Raw genomic sequence first — 25292 nt, 5'->3', positions numbered from 1 at the left:
CCGACCATCGTGACCACAACTGCGCTGGGAGCCCGAGAGCAAAGCAAAGGAGGACCCGTCTGGTCCGAGCTAACGAGGCGACTGCATAGCGAGCCGTCCCTCACCTGCAAGGACAGACCATTGCCCTACGAGAATCCACAAGGTCGGTAGCCTGCCCGACAGCCCAGCTGTGAGCCACAGCTGCATCGACATTTGGCTGGGTACGTCCTGCACTTGGGGACCGTACTGCCACTTGTCACCGCCGCACAGCTGCCGTCTCCAAGGTCGGAGCGGACGACGAAGAGAGGACCGTGCCGCCACAGAGCACCGCTGCCCCGGACGACCAGTGACCTGCTCGGCAGAAGAGCCGCAACGATCAGCGACCCCGGGAAGGCAACGCGACGTGGGACAGATCCCCTGGAAGCCGCTGGCTCCACAAAGAACTTTGTTTAACGCCGGCCTACGGGCCTCACAAGAACTACGATAAGAACTGTGGTAACCTAAAGCTAATATCCTGCAACCGTATCCATCAAGTTATTGACTGTATTTCATAAGCCTGCGTAAAATCTATATAAAGAGATATATTTTTACAAGAATACAGTCTGGTCTCATTGTGTGGTGGGTTGGTTGTAAAGGTGTACTGTTGCAAGTGTTTAACCCTATGTGCCCCAAAGATTAGCCTAAGACTGCTTAAGCCACACTACCTAGAGGGTAAGCAGAGGTTGTCTGGAAGGTAACCCTCAGCCCTGACGAGGAAGAGAGAGTCCCTGCTTGTCGCTAGTGTTGCACTGCGCCAACTAGAGCCTCCCCCTTCCTACATTGGACGCAGCGGTGAGGATTTCGAATTTACACTTGCGATAGTTATACCTGAGCTTCTGACCGCTACACAAGGATTACGGTACAGTTACTAAACCACAGACTTTGCCTTTCGAAAGAAGATTCCGAGTGCCGAAGCCATGCCGGGCACGAAGAGCCTGGATGGAGCGGAGTCCACGACCTCCGAGGTCTTGGAGATAGAATGGGACGCCGCAAAGCTGGACAAATACTCAAAGATGGAGCTGAAGTTTTTTTGTAGGAAACTAAAGGTTCCGCACGCTGGTTGCAAAAACAAGCCGGAGCTCTACAAGGCCCTGAAAGCCTGGGTGGAGTCCAGAAAGACCCCGGAAGAGCAAGACGTCCTCGCCGAGCAGAATGCCACGGAGGAGCAGAATGCACTTGGGGATCTGATCGATCTCGAGCGACAAGACAGCGAGCACAGCTTGGGTAAAGGCCTGTCGCCAGAGGAGCTGGCGGACAGGAAGGAAACCCGGAATCACGAAAGGAAATTGGCAGAATTGAAAATCCAGCTGGAGCTGGAAACAAAAAGAATGGTGCTGGAAGAGCGAAAGCACCAGATGGATTATGAGGTGAAGATGAGGGAGATGAGTCTCAAGGAGAGAGACTTGGATCGTTCTCCCTCTGGTGGCAGCACATCGCCAGTGCAGGTAGAGTCAAGAGTGCATATCCCGAAGGACGTAGTCAAGGAGTTCTTTAAGGGGGATGACATAGGACAATGGTTTAGGGCATATGAGGTAGCCATGTCCTCCCACCGGGTCCCTGAAAAGGATTGGGGAGCGGGGTTGTGGGGAAGGTTCCTTAGCGAAGGGAGAGATACCTTGCTAGATTTGCCCATTGAGAATCAGAGGTCCTATATCCACATGAAAGAAGCTTTGTTGAACAGGTACGGGCTTACCCCTGAAATGTATAGACAGAAGTTTAGGGGATGTACTAAGCGGCCTGGGAATACGTATGTGGAGTATGTGACTTACTTTTGCAGAGCACTGGATGGTTGGGTGAAAGGTAACAAAGTGAATGATTTTCAAGGTCTCTTTGATTTAATTGCATGGGAGCACTTGTCTGATCACTGTTTTCCTGAGTTACGCCAACACCTGATCGATAGCAAGCTGTCCAACCCGAGGAAGCTTGCTGAGGAGGCGGACCGCTGGCTCAGCACCAGGGTCCACAAGGGTCCCGTGGGAGATTCCGCCAAGAGTGGGCAGGGTCCCCAGCAGAAGAGTGGGGGGGACAAGGGGGGAAAACAGAAAGGGTTCCAAAAAGGCCCCCAAAGTAGTTCCCAAGGGAATCCGCAGCAGGGTTCTCAGCCTCCCCCACCCCCGAAGCAGAACGGGGCCCCGACAGGTAAACCTGTTCCAAAGGGGCCCTTCAATTGTTTCAAATGTGGCGAGCCTGGGCACATATCCAGTGACCCCAAGTGTCGCCTATTTGGAAAACCCGCACCCACTGGTGCTCCGCCCCGACAAGTGACTAGCGTTCACCTGGGAGAAGAAATGATGGTCCCGGGGGGTGGAGATCCCGTTCACATGACCCTGGTCTCGTTAGGAGACAGCGAGATGATCCCTACGAACTACCTGCCCTCTAACACTAAAAAATATGGGCAGGTGGTGATCATCAATGGTAAGGAAGCCGAGGCTCTTAGAGACACAGGAGCCAGTGTGACTGCAGTGAGGCAGCACCTGGTGTCTCAAGAGCAGGTTGTACCCCATGCCTACTGTAGGGTTATCAATGCTGATAATTCCGAGAGCCAGTGTCCGATGGCTCAAGTTCCCTTCGAGTGGGGGGGGGTCTCTGGTACTCTGCAGGTCTGTGTGAGAAAAACCATGCCTGTTGACTGTTTGCTAGGGAACGACTTGGAGCACTCCCCTTGGGAAAAGGTGGAGAAAACGACTCACCTGCGGATGGTGGGTCTGCCTGACTGGGCGTGCGTGACCACACGGTCTATGGCAGCCAGTAAGGGTGAGCGAGAGGTCCTGGGGCCTGATGGAGAGGCCCAGGAACCGGCCTTAGGGAGAAGGCGCAGGGGGCGCGGGAAACCGGCCCCTGAAGTTCCTACGGTCCAGGAGGAGGCAGACCTTGAGGGGGATGCCCTGGAGCCTACAGGGGAACAGATCGCCGAACTAGGGGACCTGCCTGAGCTGACCCATTGGCAGCAAGAAGGAGGACCCTCCAGGGAGGAATTCTGCAGGGAGCAGAAAGAATGCCCTTCTCTCGTAGGTATGCGGCAGCAGGCTGCAGACCAGGCCAATGGTGTTCAGGCCAAAACACATTACGTGTACTGGGAGAACGACCTCCTGTATTCGGAGCCTAAGGCTGCTGAACCTGGGTCAGCCCGTGTGCTGGTGGTACCCCAGAAGTTCAGAGCCTTCCTACTGGGTCTGGCTCATGATGTGCCTTTAGCAGGACATTTGGGGATGGACAAGACCTATGACAGGCTTGTCACCCACTTTTACTGGCCCCAAATGCATAGGAGTTCAGATGCTTATTGCAGAACCTGCCCGACTTGCCAGGCAAGTGGGAAGACGGGAGGGAAGAACAAGGCTCCCCTCCAACCCTTTCCTGTGGTCGGTACGCCATTCCAGCGAGTGGGTATTGACATCGTTGGGCCTCTGGACCCCAAGACAGCCATGGGCAACAGGTTCATCCTGGTCTTGGTGGACCATGCCACCCGGTACCCTGAAGCCATACCTCTGAGGACAGTGACGGCTCCCGTGGTGGGGCGTGCACTGATGGGAATTTTCTCACGAGTAGGATTCCCTCTAGAGGTAGTGAGCGACAGGGGGACCAATTTCATATCGAAATATATGAAATCCCTTTGGCAGGAGTGTGGCGTAACGTACAAGTTCACCACACCCTACCACCCCCAAGGTAACGGGTTGGTTGAAAGATTCAACCGAACCCTTAAAGGCATGATCATGGGCCTGGAAGGCCCAATGAGGCGTAAGTGGGACGTCCTCTTACCATGCCTGCTTTTTGCATACCGCGAGGTACCACAGAAGTCCCTAGGGTTCAGCCCCTTTGAACTGCTGTACGGTCACCCCGTGAGAGGACCACTGAGTTTGGTAAAGGAAGGCTGGGAGCAATCTCCCAGGAAACCTCCCCAGAATGTATATAGCTACATGCTGGCCTTCAGAAACCAAACCAGGCGCTTCAGACAACTTGCCGAGGCAAATCTGGAAGCAAGCCAGGAAGAGATGAAGCGGTGGTACGATCAGAATGCCACTCTGGTCGAGCTTCAGCCTGGACAAGAGGTGTATGTCCTAGCCCCAGTGGAGCCCTGTGCCCTTCAAGATAAGTGGACGGGTCCATTTGAGGTTGTGGAGCGGAAGAGCCCCGTGACATACTTGGTGGACATGAAGACGCCCAGGAACCCTTTGCGGGTCCTACATGTCAACCGCCTCAAGCCCCACTTGCGAAGGTCCGAAGTGGGCATGTTGTTGGCAACCGATGACGGAATGGAGGAGGAGTCAGAGCCTCTACCGGACCTCTTGGTGGCCTGTGAGAAGGATGGGTCAGTGGATGGAGTTAACCTCTCACCCTCCCTGACCGCCGAACAACAGGAGGATTGCCGCCAGTTGCTGGGGCAGTTTCCAGACCTGTTTTCCCTGGTTCCGAGTGTCACAGATTGGTGCGTCCATGATGTGGACACTGGAGACAGCTTACCGGTGAAGCATAAGGCTTACCGGGTAACTGACAGGGTACGGGCCTGCATCAAGGAGGAGGTCTCCAAGATGCTTGCCCTCGGGGTGGTTGAGTCTTCCAGCAGTCCTTGGTCCAGCCCCGTGGTCTTGGTTCCGAAGGCTGCTGCGCCGGGAGCCACACCCGAACTCCGGTTCTGTGTGGACTACAGAGGACTCAATTCAGTCACGAAGACTGACGCGCACCCCATCCCCAGAGCTGACGAGCTCATTGATCGGCTGGGGGCTGCCCGGTTTCTCAGCACGTTTGATTTGACGTCTGGGTACTGGCAGATCGCCTTGACCGATGGGGCAAAGGAGAGGTCGGCATTCTCTACACCAGATGGGCATTTCCAGTTCCGGGTTATGCCATTTGGAATGAAGAATGCCCCTGCCACCTTTCAGAGATTGGTCAACCAGGTGTTGGCTGGACTGGACGAGTTCAGTGCCGCCTACCTGGATGACATCGCGGTGTTCAGCGGCACCTGGCCCGAACACCTGCGACACCTCTGGGAAGTGTTGATGGCCCTGCGCAGAGCAGGCCTCACAATCAAGGCAAGCAAGTGCCAGATTGGGCAGGGTTCAGTGGTGTACTTGGGACACCAAGTTGGGAGTGGCAAGGTAGCCCCCTTGCAGCCCAAAATAGAAACCATCCTGGCTTGGGAACCCCCCAAGACCCAGACTGCAGTGAGAGCCTTCCTGGGGCTCACTGGGTATTACAGGAGGTTTGTCAAGGGCTATGGCACGATCGTGACCCCCTTGACAGAGCTGACTTCGAAGAAGCAGCCCAGGAATGTGATTTGGACTGACACCTGTCAGAAAGCTTTCGACACCCTGAAGACTGCCATGTGCACGGCGCCCGTGCTCCTGGCCCCAGATTTCTCCAAGGAGTTCATTGTGCAAACAGACGCTTCAGAGCATGGTGTAGGGGCTGTTCTTTCACAGATGACTGAGGAGGGCTTTGACCAACCCGTAGCCTTCATAAGTCGGAGGTTACTTCCACGGGAAAGTAGGTGGAGTGCAATAGAGCGTGAAGCATTTGCTGTGGTCTGGGCGCTGAAGAAGCTAAGACCCTACTTGTTTGGGTCTCACTTCCGAGTTCAGACGGACCACAGGCCCCTCAGATGGTTGATGCAAATGAGGGGTGAAAACCCGAAACTGTTGAGGTGGTCCATTTCTCTACAGAGTATGGACTTTACGGTGGAACACCGCCCTGGCACCGATCACGCCAACGCTGACGGTCTGTCCAGATTTTTCCGCCTTAGTGATGTGGAACTCCCTGGGGAAGGGTAGTTCCCCCCACATTTCAGCTGGAGGGGACACATGTTAGACCTGGCACCTTGGCGTGAGTCTCCCTTCCACTTTTTGCTGATGTGCCTCCGATGTTTTGCTGGTTTTCCGATACTCAGGGCACTGCGCCACGGCTGATCCGTGCCGCAGTGCAAGTGCTCCCTACTGTAAACTGTACATACGATTGGTATCCATGATTGGTGCATTGGATTTACTGTTAGTCCCTAGTAAAGCGCACGAGAGAGTGCCGGGGCGTGTAGATGCCAATACTGCTGGTGGGCTTGCAGCGCTGGTTGCGCCACCCACCCGAGCAGCCGTAAAGATGTGTCTGGGAACTGCGACCGCAGAACCCGCGTGCGGTCTCGTACTGTCACGCTAGCGGGGCAAGTGTCCCCACTTGCCCGCACCGACCCTTCCCTTAACTGCATATTAGTCACCCCTATGGTAGGCCTGCGGGCAGGGTGCATTGTAGGTGTAAGGTAGGACAAGCCCTGATGTGCGTGGCATGTCCTAGTAGTGACTTACAACGAAGACCGTATTTCACTACTGAAGGCTACCTGCTCCATTAGGCCAGACTGAGCTACGAGGATTATTACGACCTATAATCCCCGCAGACTCAAGGAGCATGGTAGTGAGTCATGTTTAGTATGCCTGGACTCAGGATGATGAGATATTTCTTGTAGACAAGTTTATTTCAATATCCTGGGTTTGCAAATGCTACTTTTAGAAAGTTAGCCTTTGCTTGCCTAACCATTTCAGTTGCCTCTGCCAGTATGTGTATCCGACTGTCTGGGATGTGTGAGTGACAGGGCTGGAGGGATGACAGGTGGTGAATGCGCAGATTACACCTTAGTGGGAGGTAGGAGTGCCTCTTGACTCGAACTGTCACTGTGCTCGGCCACCACAATGCTGGCTCCACCCTCCTGGGGAGCGGCGGATGACTCTGCCGGCACCTGGCCCAGGAAGGGCGAAGCCCCCATCAACAAGGTACTCTGGCCACTCCTGTCCGGACAATGTTGGCTCCACCTCCTGTGGGGCGTCTGATGCGCCTGCCCCTCACACTGAAAGCAGAAGCCGGAGTACACCCGCCGGGGTACTCCAGAACTGAGAGTGGCTATGCAAAGGCCCCCCTGGCCTGCGAGAACAAAGGAATTGGCCTATAAAAGACGGAGCCCTGCTCCTTGAAAATTAGATCCAGTTTGGGCCACAGAACGACTCTGCCCTACGAGAAGGACCGTGAGAGACAAGGAAGGGTGCTGACTCTTGCCTGTGTCTGGTGCCTTGCTGCTGAAGGAGAGGAAGACAAAAAGACTACGAAAAGACTTTTGTGCTACTTTGTGCCAAACTCTGCAAAGAGATCTCCAAGGGCTTGGAACTGAACTTGCCCCCTGACCAGCGTCCCAGGACCAGTGGACGCTACCCCCCTTGGAGGAAAGCGACTGCAGGTGCTGACCATCGCCGCAGCACCGACAAAGAGGAATCTCCTCTAAGGCATCCACCCCCCTCCCGACCACCGTGACCGGGGCCCAAAGCAACAGCGGAAGCACAGTGAGGACCAGCCGCCGCTGGCCCGACCATCGTGACCACAACTGCGCTGGGAGCCCGAGAGCAAAGCAAAGGAGGACCCGTCTGGTCCGAGCTAACGAGGCGACTGCATAGCGAGCCGTCCCTCACCTGCAAGGACAGACCATTGCCCTACGAGAATCCACAAGGTCGGTAGCCTGCCCGACAGCCCAGCTGTGAGCCACAGCTGCATCGACATTTGGCTGGGTACGTCCTGCACTTGGGGACCGTACTGCCACTTGTCACCGCCGCACAGCTGCCGTCTCCAAGGTCGGAGCGGACGACGAAGAGAGGACCGTGCCGCCACAGAGCACCGCTGCCCCGGACGACCAGTGACCTGCTCGGCAGAAGAGCCGCAACGATCAGCGACCCCGGGAAGGCAACGCGACGTGGGACAGATCCCCTGGAAGCCGCTGGCTCCACAAAGAACTTTGTTTAACGCCGGCCTACGGGCCTCACAAGAACTACGATAAGAACTGTGGTAACCTAAAGCTAATATCCTGCAACCGTATCCATCAAGTTATTGACTGTATTTCATAAGCCTGCGTAAAATCTATATAAAGAGATATATTTTTACAAGAATACAGTCTGGTCTCATTGTGTGGTGGGTTGGTTGTAAAGGTGTACTGTTGCAAGTGTTTAACCCTATGTGCCCCAAAGATTAGCCTAAGACTGCTTAAGCCACACTACCTAGAGGGTAAGCAGAGGTTGTCTGGAAGGTAACCCTCAGCCCTGACGAGGAAGAGAGAGTCCCTGCTTGTCGCTAGTGTTGCACTGCGCCAACTAGAGCCTCCCCCTTCCTACACCACCCCTTTTTGTACCGCTATCTCCGGGTGTCCCCACTTCCGGAAGAATGGTTGTAGCACTTTGGGGTGAATCTCCCATTCGTGCATTTGTTGACTGTGCCTGCTGAGCAGGTCGGCCACTTGACTGTCCTTGCCTGGGAGGTGCTCTGCCATAAGAAACATGTTCCTTTGAATGGCCCACTTCCACATTGCTTGAGCTAGGTGCGACAGCTGTGGGGAGTGTGTTCCTCCCTGTTTTTGAATGTAATACATAGCTGTCATGTTGTCAGTCCAGATCAACACGGTTTTGTTGCATAAGTGTGTCTTGAATGCTTTTAGAGCCAGAAAGATAGCCATCAGCTCCAGAAGGTTGATGTGCATCTTCTTTTGTTGTACAGTCCATAGTCCCTGTACTGTGTAGTGTAGGACATGGGCTTCCCATCCTAGTAGGGATGCATCCGAGGTTAACACTATTTGTGGGACAGGCCCTTGGAACAGTCGTCCTTTGCAAAGGTTTTGTAGAGAGTTGTATGCCCGACTGGTCACCAACACTAGGTCCTGTAATTGCCCTTGAGCCTGGTTCCACTGCCTTGCTAGGCACTCTTGGAGAGGACGCATGTGTAGTCTGGCTTGAGGGACTATGGATATGCACAAGGCCATCATGCCTATTAGTTGCATAAACACTCTAGCCGGTACTGAGTGTTGGGGCCTGAATTTTTGGATCAGTGCTTGCATGCTGTTGATGCGTGCTGCATTGGGGTATGCTTTTGCTGCCGATGTATCTATAGTTGCTCCCAGGTATTGTTGTACATGGGAGAGTTGCAGAAGTGACTTTGGGTAGTTTAGCGAGAAGCCTAAACTGTGCAGGAGATGGATGGTTTTTGACATGTGGTTGGCACATTGCTGGGCCGATGGCGCGTGTATTAGGCAATCGTCCAGATATGGGTACACATGGATCTGTTGCCTTCTGAGATGTGCCGCCACTGTAGCTAGACATTTGGTGAAGACGCGTGGAGCTGTTGTGACACCAAATGGTAGTACTTTGAACTGGTAGTGTTGTCCTTGCATGGTGAACCTGAGATACTTTCTGTGAGCAGGGTGTATTGGTATATGAAAGTATGCGTCTTTGAGGTCCAGAGTTGCTAGGAAGTCTCCCTTGCGGAGCAATGGTAAGACTTGCTGGAGAGTGAGCACATGAAAATGCTCCGACAAAATGTACAGGTTGAGGGGCCTGAGGTCCAATATTCGTCTGAGAGACCCGTCCTTCTTTGGAATTAGGAAGTATAGGAGTATACTCCTGTTCCCTGATGTTGTAGTGGGACTGGTTCTATGGCCCCCTTTTGCAGCATACTGATGACCTCTTGCTGCAGTAGTGTTATATGTTCCTGTGACATTGGACGGTGCATGGGTGGTATGTTGGGTGGGGTTGAGGTGAGTTCTAGGCAATAGCCATGTTGGATAATTTGCCTGACCCACTTGTCTGTTGTGATATTTAAACAGATTGGCAGAAATTGCTGTAGTCTTTCCCCGACCGGTGTTATATGGTCTGTGGGTAGTGCCAAGAAGTCACTGTTTGGTGTTAGTGGAGGATCTATTTGCATTTCCTCCGCGACCCCTTCCTTTGATGTTATTGCCTCTGTATCCACCCCTGTAAGGGTTTTTGCTGTATGTAGATTGTGTGTTACTTTTGTAGCTGGAGGATTGCTGTGATGTATTACTTCTCGCTCCTCCTCTATAATTGGACCGACGAAAGGAGCCCCGGTGTTGGGACTGGAGAGCTCCCATGGACTTTGCTGTTTCCGCATCCTTTTTCATTTTGTCCAGAATTGAGTCAACTGCTGGACCAAATAAAAAGTCTGGGTTGATGGGCTGATTAAGAATCGTGGATTGAACTTCATTCTTAAAGCCTGATATGTGGAGCCATGCGTGTCGTCTTAGCAGCACGCTTGTATTGATAGATCTGGTCGCAGTATCTGCCGCGTCTAGGACACATTTAATTGAGGCATTGGTGATGAGCTTTCCCTCCTGTATAAGTTCATCTGCCTGCTGTTTGTAAGGGTCAGGTAAGTGTTGGAGAATTTCTTCTAAGCTGTCGTAGTGTGCCCTGTCATATCTGGCCAGCAAGGCCTGTGTATTGGCAATTCTCCATGAGTTTGCTGCTTGAGCAACTACTCTTTTGCCTGATGCCTCAAAGATTTTTGACTCTTTGTCCGGAGGAGCTGCCTTTCTGGTAGTTTGGGAATTAGCCCGTTTACGTGCGTTGGATACCACTAGGGAGTCTAGGGTAGCTGACCCTTGATGTATGTAGGATCTATAGGTGCAGCCCTATATTTCTTTTGAATTCTAGGGTTTATGACCCGTGCCCTAGCAGTGTCCTTAAAAATGTCATGTGCGTGTTTTAAGACACCCTTCAACATGGGGAGTGTTTTTACATGTCTCTCAGATGTTGTTAGTGTATCAAAGAGAAAGTCTTCTTCAATAGCATCAGAGTGCATATCTACATTATGGTAGGTAGCCGCTCTATCAAGTAAAAGAATTAAAGGCCACAGTATCTTCTGTGGGTAATCGCTTAGTTGGGTAAAGTGCAGTTCTGTAATGGGCAGAGCCCCTTCATTGTCTGGTTCTCCTCCTGCACCCCATGGCTGTAGGTTAGAGTCTCCAGTTGGGTTTTGTGGATAACCAAACCCTACATCCCCATCCTGATCTTTATCTGGGTTGTAGTCAGGTGATGTTGGGGTATATGGGGTTGTAGGCATAGCTGGATTGATAGGTTCAAAAAGTATTGGAGAGGTAGCACAGTCTCTCTTCTTTTTGAGTGGTATTCTAGGAAAGTCTTGTATTGGCAAAGGCCTTTTCTTTTTGAATAAACAGTCACTTTACCAGTTACCGGGTCAGTGTACAGTTTTGACTGGTCTTCTGTGTCGGTGTCTGGGTGAACTAGCTCTTCCTCCACAGTTTAAGGCTTTGGTGCAGTAGCCTTTGGTTTGGCTGTTTTTGGGTCGATATGTTTATTGGGTTCAACCGGTTTTTGTGGTTGTATTGGTTTGTGATGTTTGTCGACAGGTTTTGTTGGTTGAACGTCTTTGGCTGGCTTCACCACCTTTTTCGGACTGAGCGGTTTGGTCGGTTCGACAGTGTCTTTAGGTGTTTTTGGTATTTGAGGTGTCGGCTCTGTGCCCTTTTTTGGTTCGAGATGCTTCGGCTCAACCGCTTTATTCTGTTCCACCCTAGGTTTCACTTTCGGTTCGAAGTTATTTTTGGGCGTAGGCCTTTTACTGTCGTCGACCGTTCTTGTCCCCTTGTCGATACTCGATGCTACTTTGCTCGATTCGACGTGCTTTGTTTTTGGGTTCGATTCAATGTGCTTCTTGGCGTCGAATCGACGTTTTTTGGCCCCGATGTGGACTCGACGGCTTTTGGCTTTGAGCTCGACTCAACAGCTTTGATCTTTGGTGTCGACTCGACGGTCTTTGGCTTCGAAGACTGTGTTGGAGCTACGGCCTTAGGCTCGATGACCTTTGGTTTAAATACTTTTGTTTCAACAACTTTCTGCCCGAAGACTGTGTTGTCGACGAGTTTCGGTTTCAATGTAACCGGTGCCGTATGGCGTGTCTCAGAGAGCTCTTTGTATATGTTCTTAGCCGGGCGGTATAGCGGGGCTGTAGAACTAGAATGTTGATCTTGGCTAAGGCCTGCCAGCGATGCCTCGACCTGAGTCTCTGATATTGTTACAGTGTCTATATGGGGCAGTGCACTCATGGATCACCCCTCGTCGTCATCGGAGTTGTCTTCAACAGCTACGATGTTTTGATCGTTTTCCTCAAGATCAACGATTTGGTCTTCCTCCTCGAGGTAATCATCTGAGTAGTGCTCCGAGTACTGGTTTTCGTCTCGATCCGATTCTTCGGCGCTTGCTAGTTCTTCCTCATCGTCGAAGATATTATCGGGCTCTGGTGCCGACCGCTGCATTTCTTGCCTCGCCGCCCGTCGATTCCGGATAGTCTTTTTTGACCGGAACTGGGCACAGGCCAGGCAACTATATTCTTTGTGATCTGGAGATTTGTTGCACATGGGATGCTTATCTGTGTGAGGGAACTTCGAGTTGCACTGCGGGCAGTATTTGAATGGACTTCGTTCCATCGACGGCTGGTCCACGCTGTGTCGAGAAGGCTTCACGGCCCGATTCGACGACCGAAGTGCAATAGATGTTTCTAAAGTGTATCGGTACCGAGCGCTGAACAATACCGATGGATCCGAAGGCCTTTTGGCCTTTAGAGAAGAGTTAGTTAATTCCAAACTTAGAGAGTTGGAAAGTACATCCGAACCCAATGGCGGAAAAAAACAATCTGAGGATGGAGAGGATGCCCATGCGCACTGTAGTCCGAAGGAGGAGCCACCTATCTCGTGATACTTCGAAGACTCTACCTGGACAACAATGTGCAATCATCCAGACCCAACACTAGGCTGCGATCTATGCACAAATATGAATTCAGCAGCCCCCATGCCTCGAACATTTGCTTTCGTATGGAGATAATCTGTGACTAACTATACCAAGCTAAATTTCGACAGCCAGTTGTCTAGGTAGGGGGAAGACCGGATTCCCGAACTCCGAAGATGATCAAGGACACCTCCATCACTTTTTTAAACATCCGAAGGGCACTGGTGAGCCTAAAATGCAACGCACATTGAAAGTGTTTGTGTGCTACCTAGAACTGCAGGACAGGGTTATTAAAATAAGAGTACAGCATGTCCAATGCTATCCTCCAGTCTCTGGGATTCAAGGCAGAGGGAGCCTGGGCAATGGTGGGCTTTTTAAAATGTCGAGCATTAGGGCAGGAAGGTGTTAGGAGGATGCATATCTAGACTAGGATGGAGGCCTCCATTACTTGTTCAGCATAAGGCAGTAGCAGGAATATCACCCAGTCCTACTGCCAAGGCCGCAACCTTTCTAAGGTTCTTATGACCGTAAGAGCCCGTTCTTCCTGGCATAAAAAGGAAATAGGTTCCTCTGAGAAGTGGTCTGATGTAGGTGGCAAGTGCGATGGGTCAGAAAGGGAAACAGGATGCAACCTAGTTGGACAATCTGCAGGACATATTTGTATGATATGATGGGTTGTAGTCCCTGCAGGAAGTGGCTGATTATGGCCCCTACTGGATGGCTGAGCACTGGTAAGGCTGCAGTAAAGTGGCTTGGAGAATGTAGCTATGAGGGCGGGGGGATTCGGATGAGCGCTGCTAAGATGGCAAAGTCGTCTGTTGTGAAGGTGGTGGGGCCTGGTGTTAGCTGAAAGGCCCAAGCAGCATGCTGTGGTTTGGCTCTCCCTAAAAAAGGTTCCAGGGCTGAATCTGCCTGCTCATGAAACAGCTGGGTGTAGTCGAAAGGCAACTCTATCAAGGATGCCTGGACATTTTTCTGAGAAGCCAGGGGACCTTATTCAGATACAAAGTTGATGCACCATGGTGGTTCCCATAACTCTACCCAGGCAGTTTGTGGTTTCCAGGCCAGAGCAGATAACAAATTTGGACATCTCAATTATCCTCAACGGTTTGGTCTAAAGAAACTTATGACTCATTTGTCTTCTGGGACCACAGGTAAGATCTCACCCACCAATTTCCATTGACCAAGGTTGACTGAGAAGAACATACACTTTACAAATAGTATGTTTTGATTCTCTGTTTAGGGGCTTTGTTGGAAAGGCATTACATTTGTTCTACTGGTGTACGCATGTACCTCCAGACTTTCAGGTTTTGGATGCGATGTTAGGAGGTTCAGGTCTCCTGCAGCAGGTCTACGGCTCTTGATTGACTGGGGGACCAGAACATGGTTTAGACCAAGTGCCCAGCGTGCAGCGTGTCAGTGAAAGCTTCACTAAAGGGCAAAAGAGGCTTGTTAGTGAGTGGCCAGGCTGCAGGACATCTGTCAATAGGTTTGTTTTTAACTCAGTAGTCAAGAGGCAGAGGTCAAGGACCTCAACACCCTTCCTAGTCAGTGTAGCAAGTAACTTTATAAATACATAAATACATTTCTTCTGTTGGTAGCCTGGGGTGGAGGGAGGAGGGGGGGGAAAGGGTTGATGGGGTGGGGTTATCCAGACCCTTATTGGCTGAGGTGTCCAGCCCACTGGCATCTGTTGGTCTATGTACCAGCTGCTATCATCCTAGGGTGAGGGAAAGTCTTCCTTATCCCCACCTCCCAATCAGGCTGGTTCTGGTAAGAGTCCGATCCAAAAGGTTGATGCCTGCAAGGGGCTGTGCAGCAGTGTAATTTTGTCTGAGTCCAATGCAATGAGTAGAGGCCGAGGCACATCAAGATCTGGACATGGCCTCAGTTGAGACAACGCTACTTCTCAGTCAAACACCACAATGGGCTGCGGGTTATCGTCCATCGCCAATGGATTCAGTGTCAGTGTTGCCCCTCTAGGAACCAGCACAGATTATGGTGCCAATCCATATCCCAGCATGGAACCTGAAGCAGATTCAAGGGTCCAGGCATTTACCCAAATGGGAGTACCTGCAGATCCCGGGGGCCAGAAGGTGTTCTAAAGATTTGGAGCAAGGCATCTTGAAGGGTCTCATTCTGTTGCGACATTGCCAATGGACCTAGGAACTTGGGGTACATCAGAAGCAGGTATGGAATCAGCTCCTCAGTGGAATGGGAATGAGACCAGATGGCGCCCTGGGCCTTCTCTGGAGAATAAGTGCGGTAGGAATGTGCAGTCCCACTTAGAATTCTTATGTTTCTTCTTTGACTTATCTGAAGACTTCAACAGCAACAAAGATATGCGCCAGGAATGACTATGGGAGTGTTCGTCGCTTTCAATTTAGATCTGAAGCAGGACTAACACAGCGCCTTCTGGTGTTTCATCACATAGAGCTTCCCTTCACGCTCTCAGGTAGCTTTAGAATTTACCTAAGCACAGTTGTAGCAGGTTTGAAGTCATGCAAACAACCAAAGAACCAGAGGCACACCTCATGGGGATCTGTTAACAACAGTTTCTATGCGTCTTGAACCCTGTGGGTTTAGGAAGCGACATTCCTTGCACACTTCAAGATTTTTTAGGGAAAATCAATTCCCAGAGTGAAGGAGAAAGGAGTGGAGTTCCAGATCCGCTTTTGAAGGTAAGGAAAGAAATGAAGCAATGTCAGCAAGCATGGTTCGTGATTATCTACAGCTCGGTTCATCACTTACGCAACAGAAAGGCGTTAAGCTCGTAGAGGATAACACATGTTTGCCAAAAGCCTCAATCCTCTTGGACTCCCCATCCAGAGGAGCCATGGGAATGAATATGGTTTAACCTAACTATTTGAAGCTTGAATCACAAGGACTATCTGGAACAGGATGTTTAATACAAAGAAAAACAGGGTCACCATGAGCCGGTTTGTGACGCCTGGCCTGGCCACGTGCCTATTCACCGGTGGGCAGGAACAATGCTTTGACAAAGTGCCCATCAAGCTACTGATGAGGGCCTCGTTAAAGGGGAGTAAAGGCTTAGACATGGCTGGCCTAGTTTGCAAAATTTCCATATGGACTTTAGTTTTGGTGTCGACTGAAGGCAGCTACAAATCCAGCATGTGAGCTGCCAATCATACCTCTACTGCAAATGATACACTCCCTTGCACTGGAGGTCCAAGTGGAAAGTCTAACCTTATCCAAATGAAGTATTAAGCCTAGTAGCCTCTTGTAAATTCATGTAAAAAGTTCTCATCTTTGTAGGGAGGGGGAAGTAAACCATCCCCTTTCCCCACCATCATCATTTCTGACCTGGGATGTACCTTGTTTAGAGTCAGAGCAAAAAAGATAATGGAGCCTCCGCTACTGCATCCACTCTGGTAGGGGCCCTGGTTCAGTCAGGCTCTATAACTACGAACGTGGTTTTGTAATCTCGTAGTGTGTCATCAGTTGCGGTCACACTGAAGTTTTCCAGTGCCAGTGACGTTGCTATAGGCATTGACGCAGAAGTGCCCAGTGCAGGTCTTGGAGCTGGAGTGGAGGACTGTAGTGGAGTCAGTACAGGACCTGAAGCGAGTCCCAAGGGGTTAGACAGCACCAATGACAGATCTGCTACTGGTGACCCAAATGTTGGGGCCTCAAGGAGCGCCTGATGGAGATGAAGTTCTAAAACTAATTTGCAGCATGGCCTTCTTGGAGGCTTAAATCTGCTATAAAGCAGCTTATGGCCTGGAAAGTTCAGGATGCATCCGGATCAGTTGAGAAATTGGCTTTGTGACTGGATACCTAGAGGGACCACCTCACATCATGAGGTCCCTGCCTCTTTCTTTGGATGGAGAGTGGCGGGAAGGGGTTGAGTCCTGCTTTGCTTTTCTGTGTTCGATTTGGATTCTGACTGCAAAGCTGACCTCAAGCAGGAACAGCCGCAGTGCAGTACTGATTCCATGCCCATGACTTAGAGCAAAAGGAATACAAGAGCTGCAACTTATTTTTATGTTCAGCGACATACAGATTTGCGTCTCAGTCCCTGATAGTTTTGGGTGCATAAGGGGGAACATTTATTGCACAATTTTGAGTGGTGACCCAAGCCAACACACCAGAGACAACTTGTGAGGGACCATGACGGACACCCGCTTTTTACAGTCACAGCATGGTTTGAAACCTGTCATTTTATGAGGGAACACCATTCTCCAGCACACTTCATTTAGTTTGTTAGTCATCACAAGACAAGACTGACCAAATCTGCCTTGGAAGGCACAGAAAGAAAGAAACCGACTTCAACGCACCGGGATGGTGCTTATATATAGCTAGCGGTGCACTGGAGCAATGCTGATTTTTTTTTATGGATCTAGCCGAGGGAGCATTCTAAAGTGAGTAACCTGCAGTTAAGAGTTATCCATCAGAAAGGAGAAATCTGGAATCATCACAAGCATCAGGGGAGGAGGGTGGGCACATGTGAATCAACAACACTACAGACTATGGACAAGTAACTTTACCTTTGGTAGTGGACACTATCTAACTGCAGATTCCTCAACTCTTGAATAATCCCCAGGCATCAGACTGTATCCAGAAACCTTTGAAAAGTATCTATGTGTGCCGTTAGGTTGAGCTATGCGGTTGCACACTGACACTGTTCTGCTCCGAAAAGGACTGCGGGGGCTATGTAGGTGTCACTTCCACGCTGGCGTCAGTTGCTTTTGAGGATGTCTGAATCCCCAGATGCAGAGCCCCTATAGCAAATTGGCTTTGACCAGTGTGCAATCCTAGAGTTTGGATCTTATTAATGAATAGATTTCAATACACGGAATGGGGAGGATGGGAAGGTGGGAGCTGAATCTGCATTGAAAGTCTATACCAGAAAGAGCATGACTGAAGGTAAGAAACTTGTTGTTTTGGTAGATACTCTGAACCGCAGATTCCTCACTTAAAAAAAAAATACCAGAGCAGGACCTAAGAGGAGGTGGATCTGTGAATTGGCTCAAACCAAAAAGTCCTATAGGACCAAGAGAAATAAATGTCTTTCTCATCAATTCTGGATGCCCAAACAGTAGTTCACTCTGAACGTATGCCAACATAGCGGCCTGGCAGGTGTCCAGGATAGGAACTCTGCATGCCAATGCAGAACTAGCAATTTTGGCCCTTGTTGAATGTTTTCTGGAGGTTGCTTCTAGACCAATGCGTATATAGTGGTGGGCCTGCAGCAAAAGTATATGGAAAAAGGCGTCCTGCAAGTATAACGTCACCATCCATTTTCCGGCGTCAAGAGCAGCCAAGACCATGGCCAGTGTGAGCATCTTCAATTCTTTCTTCCTGAGGTAAGCATTGAGAATGTGAAGGTGTAAAATGGGACAAAGCCTTCGTCCTTATTCGCTACCAGAAAGTGGTAGGAATACCAACCATGACCTACTTCTGGATCAGGCACCCTCTCGATAGCCCCTTTGGCCAACAGGGCTTGCACTTTGTGATGGCACATGGAAAAGTGGTCCTCGGTTAGTTGCTTTGGGGATGGTGGAAGGTGCGATGGAGTAGTAATGAAGGGCAATTTCTATCCCTTCCGGACAATCTGTAGGATCCACCTTTCTGATGAGATGGTCTGCCAACCCCACTAAAATCGTCTGAATATGTCTCAAACTGGGTGGCTGGGCTCCATTAAGGGCGGAAGTGGGTGACTGCTGTGCTCCTTGCTGAGACTTAATTTGCGGATGGCATAGGAAGCATCTACCAAAGCCACAAAAGGATTGGTAGGGTTGATGAGGATGGCGAGGTAGGCAGATGAGCGTAGAGAGCGTGCTGTGGATTTTACATCATCTGAAAAGCCTGTTGACTGCAGCCTAGTGTGTTAATGGAAGGAGACATTGGGGCTAATGGCCCGTCTGATGGCATGGAGTCCACGTCACAGCGAACTTGGCCACATCACAAACATCCTGTATGACCTAGGTTAGGACAGGTCAGAGGTCTTCTGGGACACTCAGGAAGACTTGAAACCCCGAATCCCAAACAGCATAGGAATAGTGGCTCAGGTGGCAGCAGCTGTTTACAGACTTGGGGCCAAGATGGTTGAAGAAAACACCCTCTTCCCAAAAGTCTTCAATCGTTTGAACACAGGAGAGTAGTCTAGAAGTTATTCAGTTTTTCCAACTTTTAAACACCTGCACTACAAGCTTTCGGGAAGGGGTACTGAGATAAAAATGCATGGTCGCCCATGGCAGTGGCATCTCACATTCTTGCGAGTGACCAGGCGGTGGTCTTCGGTGGGTGCCTAAAGACTTGACCCAAGCCCTCTAAAGGGGTATTTGAAGTGCCTCTTTGAAATATGGGGGTAGACTCCGTGGATGATTCCTACGGCTAGACAATTTTTCATCCAGGCATTGGTTTGGTCCTCTAAGGTTGGGAACTGGAGGTGTAGAACTTTAGCTGCCCTATTAAATACCATTGCTTAAGAAGTGCTCTACTCAGTGGTGAGAAGAGTCCTGAGTCAGGGGAAGTATCAAGACTACTGGCTTCTTGAAAGTCATTGTACCAATTTTCTTAGTGGTATGGTTGCCCTATTTCATGATCCGCATTTGAATCCTTGCTTGAATCCATGCCAAATAAGGAATGCAACGTATGTGTCCTTCCTTGTGAGGATGGCAAGTTCAGTGGTGCTCTGATAGAAGCCGAGCACGGCCTCGTTCGAGGTCAGAGCGGTGCCAACTTTTGAGTCTGAGAGCACAATGGGCACCCTGTTATCGATGGAGTCAGCATTGCATAGAGGCTCAGGTGTGGAGCATAGTGCCGGAGGTAGTATTTTAGCAGGAGCCAGAGCAGGTCTATGGGGAATACAAAGGGTGCAACTGGTGACTAGGGTGAACCCCTTGGCTGTACCCTCGATGGAGGGCCTCTTGTGCCCCTGGGGTCCTAAAGCATGAAAGGATCCTATAGAGGAGTGCATGCAGCTCACTAATGCACCAGAGGTAGTTTATGGCAACTGAGAATGCTACCATCCAGAAAAGGAACCGCAAGGGGCAGGAGTGTAGTGGTTCAGATTGTGCCTCCGTGAGACCTATTAGGACTACATTAAGGTTATACACGAGACCAGGTGGTGTTTGAAGAGGTAGAACCCTCGTAAGACCGTTAATTAAAGCCTTGACTACTGGAATCCTAAAGAGGGAAGAATGCTCTCTATGTTACATCTAAGTAGCCACAACAGAGAGGTGTAGATGAATTAATGGGTGGGCAAGACCTGACTTGTGAAAATGTAAAAGACAGCAGACAAGGTCTTGGAGGTTAGCTTTCAATGAGTCAACATTTTTGTAATGGCAGTATTGCACAAACCTTTTCCACTTTGCCACATAACAGGCCTGTGTGGTTGGGGAAAGCATCAGCAATTATCCAATAGAGTGGAGAAAGATTACATCAGACAGATGAGTGTTGAATATTGTCCAGAATGGCTATTCTCCAAGGTTCAAGTCATCTCCTCCATCCATTTCTCCAAAGGAGACCCTTTAATACCAACTAAAGAATAAGTTTGGCACACTCTTGATCAAGGATTTTATGGAACCATGCCGTATGCACCAGAAAGGAAAGGGACTTTATTCCAGCTACGTCCTGACTCCAAAGAACCGAAGGAGGAATATAGTCTAATTTCGTACCTCATGAGAACAAATAAGTACATAAGGAAAGAAATGTTTTCCATGTTGGCACTATACCAGATATACATTCAGCTCCATCAGTGAGATTGAATGTGAAGAATAGATATTTTAAACATCTACAGATCCATACCCATCATTTAAAAGTAGCACATCTTAAAACAAAAATGTAATCATAGTCTATCCCTACCTAAGCAATCATTACAAAACTGTTTGTGTTTAACCAATTGGGTCTCAGGGTAAACCACCCTAAATCTACAGTAAATAAAGTACAATCTATTCGTTACATGGGAGTACACATACACACACTATCAGCAAGAGTGTATCCTTAACAGGAGAGGTTGTGTTCTATTGGTCTTGAGTGTCAGAAACATTTAAGGGTCAAACATTCGACAGCTCGCTACATTTTTCTCGTCTGATCTCAGTGGCATTCTGCATCTTTCTGGCTCCAAACATCTGTCTGCAATTGATACCATAGACCATGCTTAGAGGATCAGTAGTGTCAACTCTCAGGCAGTTGGGAGGACAGATTGACTTTCACAGACTACAACCCACTCCCTTTTCTAGTTATCCTAATCAACCAATCTTCTGAAATATGCCTGGTATCGACCAGAAGCTCTGTTTTAAACTATCGTGACAGGTGCTTCTCTGTTGAGGAGCTCACATGGATGGTCTTCAGGTTAAAGAAGTGTGATCACCGAAAGAAAAAACCTACTACTTTAACCTTCTTGACCTGAGGATGGTTCATCTGGTCCTGTAGTTGTTTCTACCCCACCTACATGAATCCTGACTGCAGAAGCAGAGAGTCTCAGAAACCAAATGCCAAAGACTCACAATTTGGTACTAAACGCACTTTTGAAATACATCTTTGGCAAATTGGGGTTTTCCAGATGTCGTCTTATTTGTAAATGCAGACATCAGAAAATGCCCAAATTATGTATCTAGTTATTACCAATGAGGAACACTAGGGAAAGTTCTTTTGATCAGTTGGTTGAAGATCATGATTTAAGCATGTCCTCCAATACTATTGAATCTGTTGTTGATCATAAATCTAGTGAAGGAAAGAATGAGGTTGATTCTCTCCTTTCCAGAGTGGCCAGAACAGTGGTTGTCCCCAATTGGAACAGCGCCCTTCCAGCAGGATACTCTGTAGTTAGTCAGGACAGGTTAGGGAATAAAGGGGGTGGGATAGCAATAATCCACTGTGACCACCTGAAGGTGCATATTGAGCCCATAACACAAATGCCTGCGGAGGCAATGCGCTTTGCAGTGAAAATTAACATCTCCAGAGTACATGGAATACTTCTTTATAGACCGCCGGGCCCTAGAGCCCCTTTCTCTCTGGCTTTTTCAGACCCTGCTTGAATCTTTAACAGATTCCAATTCACTCATCATGTTGGGTGACCTTGATTACCATCTGGAAGTTAATAACAACCACAATACCTACCGGCTTCTTGACAACTTAGCAGGCTATGGTCTTCATCAAAAGGTGGTGGGTCCCACACATTCTGCTAGTCATACACTTGATGGCATCTTTGCCACCAACTCTGATGTTACACTGAGTAATTCGGTCCCTCTTCCCTGGACTGACCATATGGCAATCCATTTTAACCTTCAGTCCTCACTACCCGCTCAGCTGGATATAAATAAACCAGCTAGCATAAAAATTAGGCAGTGGAACAAAATTCAAGGCATTGAATTAGAGCTGCTCCCCGATTCAGGTCCTGGATAACAAACAATGAGGTGGCATGTTCGTTTTATAACTGGATAGCCACGGCCGTGAATAAGGTGGCCCCTGTGAAAGAGATTCAACTTTGAAGAGCGCAGGCACCATCTCCTTGGTATGGCCCGGAACTGAAAAACTGAAAGTTTTATGCAGGAGAGCCCAACGTACATGGAGAACTGAATATAGGGGGAGCATAAGACATCCTATAACATAGCGCTACAACAATATAAACAAGCTATTATACTAGCAAGAACCACATACTACTCAGAAAACCTAGAGGAGTCCAGTAACTCCACTAAGCAGCTTTTTAGAAATATTGAAGCGCTATCAAAACCACGTCAGAATATGCGTTTTAGTCCGGATTCCGCTTTTTGCAACAAAATGGCAAGTTTCTTTCAAACTAAGATCCATACGATCTATGACAAATTACGGAATAACAGGCAGAGAGACGATGACGGTCAATTTACTACAAGGGAGGATAAGACGCTGCATTGTCAGCTGAACATGTTCAGCACACTCACTCCCAAACAAAACCATACTTTAAAACAAGTCAGGATCCCCGTGGGATCCCTGTCCTCCGACTGTGATACATAGGGTGTCCGAGGCCATTAGTAAGCATCTAACCCCCATTCTAAATCAGGTGATTGTCTCAGGGGTTTATCTTTTGGTCTGGAAAAAGGCCTGAAATAGACCCATTTTGAAAAAGCCTGCGCTAGATCCACTGGATGTTAAGAATTACCGACCCATTTTATGCCTGCCGATTGCAGCAAAGATCCTCGAGGTCGATAAATCAAGAGCTGACATCTTACCTACACAATAACAACATGTTGGATCTAAGTCAGCATGGCTTTCGGTCAGGTCACTTGACTGAGACGGCGCTAGTTATAGCGGAGAGGTGCTTCAGAGACAGGTGGATGGGGTGGGGAGCGATCCTCATCCTCCCTGACTTATCAGCAGCATTCGAAACCGTGAACCACACGGTGTTGCTGCAGAGGCTGAAGGCGGTGGGGATTGGGGAGGCGGCTCTGTCCCTCCTCTCCTCATTCCTAGAGGATATGGAACAAACTCCACACTGGGAAAATCTACAGCCCAAATCCTTCCATCTGCAATGCGGAGTCCCACAGGCCTCAGCACTGTCACTGACTCTATTTAACATCTATGTGACCCCACTCACCAGTCTCATTAGACAGCATGGTTTTGAGTTTGTGTCTTATGCTGACGACACACAGATCATCATCTCTGTATCAAAACAGTCTGAGCCAGTGGCCGCGAGATTCCATGCATGTCTGACTTACATCATGAGCTGGATGAGTAATAACTACCTCAAAATAAACACGGATAAGACGGAGGTGATGGAGTATGGTGGCGGTCCGTCCTGGTGGAACCATACCTGGTGGCCAATAGAGGCAGATGTATGCCCAACACCATCCACAAAAGTTAAGAACTTGGTGATCTTCTTTGATGACCAACTGGGATTTTCTGCCCAGATCAACCACGTAACCGCCACTTGCTTCTCCAGACTGAAGCTTTTGAGGAAGGTGTTCCCTTTTATTCCTCAGGAGCTAAGAAAAATAGTGGTAGTTGCCTTAGTCTTGTCCTGACTAGAATATTGCAATGCTTATTCATAGGCATTGACAAGGCACAAAAGACCAAATTGCAGTCCATACAAAATGTGGCCGCACAAATATTATTGAATATCCCAAAAGGTCACCCCACTTCTGCTGCCATTAAGTCGTTACACTGGCTTCCAATACAGCAACGTATGGAATTTAAGGCCTTATGTCTGGTACATAAGACATTATATGGCGGAGGTGCTGTTGATCTTCGAAAAATCTTTCATTGGTATATTCCTACTAGAAGTCTTAGATCTGCTAATTCTGGCCTCATCTGCGCCACCAAAGTCCGCAGAGCTAGATGGGGGGAAAGAGCAAATCGTACTGTGCAGTCAGGTTGTGAAACCAACTGCCTACTACACTTAGACTCCAACCAAACTGGACAGTGTTCATAAAGCAAATAAAAACATGGCTGTTCCCTGAAGCACAATTGATCAGTACCAGGACTGTTAGATCTCTTCTTTCTCGCGTCAGCGCCAAGACGCTTCGGCATTCGAGCGCCATATAAATCAAAATCCTATCCTATCTTCCAAATGCTATAATAGATTTGCCTTTAAAGCCTATATTAATAAATAAAAGCACAATTACGTTTAATTAAATAAAATAAAAAGTATAATTTTTTATTTATCCTTAAAAAAAAAAAGAAAGAAATCTGGTTACGGTACCTGGTGGTTATCCTCTGGTACAATTATTTAGGAGTGATCCACCAACTACTAAGTTACGATTCCTGATTATGACAGCCCCTAACAACTCATACAACAGTACAACTTACTCTAGATTCTTGGTTCCAGCTACTAAGTTTCGATTCCTGATGAGGACAGCCCCAAACAACAAATACAACAGTACAACTCACTCTGGATTCTTGGTTCCAGCTATCCGTGAGGGAGGTCGCCCCCGCTTTCCCCGCCCACGGGGTGTCAACGGGGTTCTTCCCCCCAGCCTGTGTGCTGCATCTTGATCTCCCTCATTCGCTGGCAACCCAGGCTGGCCCCCTACTTGGATTGGGGATCCTGGCTGGCTTGAACCTTTCCTAGGACTGAGGAAATAATACATGTTAGCAAACGTTTCTAACTAGTCAAGTAATTGTTAATATTACCAACATTAACACTATGACTAACATATTGTGGCAAATACTTAAATGCTAAGTACATAAATGATGACTTTAAGCTTAAAACAAAACTAAACTGTAAATCATTCAACCAAAGTTAGCTTGAGATACTGTAAAAATTAAGGCAACAAAGTAATCATCTTAATGTGATCACACTGATACAATGCTTGAGAAGATTCAATGTACATTGAATCATCTAGATATAACCTTCAACATTATTAGTGACATAGAGCCTACAATAGTGCCCACTTTTGGAGAAGTGTGGCTCAATGGTTAGAGCGGCAGACCCTGATGCAGAGGTCTGGCCCGGGACCAGGGTTCAATACCCGCCTCGGCGGGTCTTGGGCTCAATTTCCTCGGACCTGATAATTCTCGCCTCAGTGCCTATTCTAATCATGGGTCCCACTCTGCAACTCTGTGCAATAGCTTGCTTAATCTCCACAACGGCCCCAACAGCGCTGGGATGCCTGGCTTCACCTTGGGGGTGCCCAGTAGTGGACGTTTCACAGGGAAAAGCCAGGAAGGGTTCCTAAGCGGTATACAGACAGCGCCGGGACACTTCTGTTGGAGGTAGCTGTGCGCTTTACAAATACTGGCATTTTTGCAAAAAGATTTATCTCATTTGATAACCAGTAAGAT

General features: G+C 49.0%; 1 protein-coding gene across 6 annotated transcripts in view; it reads right to left on the bottom strand.

Moving 5' to 3' along the window:
• Window positions 1-25292, bottom strand: part of TP53BP1 (tumor protein p53 binding protein 1) — a 1075988-nt gene that overhangs the window by 407137 nt on the left and 643559 nt on the right. For all 6 annotated transcript variants that reach the window (XM_086958203.1, XM_086958207.1, XM_086958208.1 and 3 more), the window contains one exon: window positions 24399-24581. In XM_086958203.1, coding sequence (XP_086814329.1) covers window positions 24399-24581 — 183 coding nt within the window. The remainder of the gene's footprint in view (window positions 1-24398; window positions 24582-25292) is intronic.

Source organism: Lissotriton vulgaris, chromosome 2_1, assembly GCF_964263255.1.
Source record: "Lissotriton vulgaris chromosome 2_1, aLisVul1.2, whole genome shotgun sequence".
Taxonomy (NCBI): domain Eukaryota; kingdom Metazoa; phylum Chordata; class Amphibia; order Caudata; family Salamandridae; genus Lissotriton; species Lissotriton vulgaris.
This window is presented reverse-complemented; position numbering and strand designations above follow the sequence as displayed.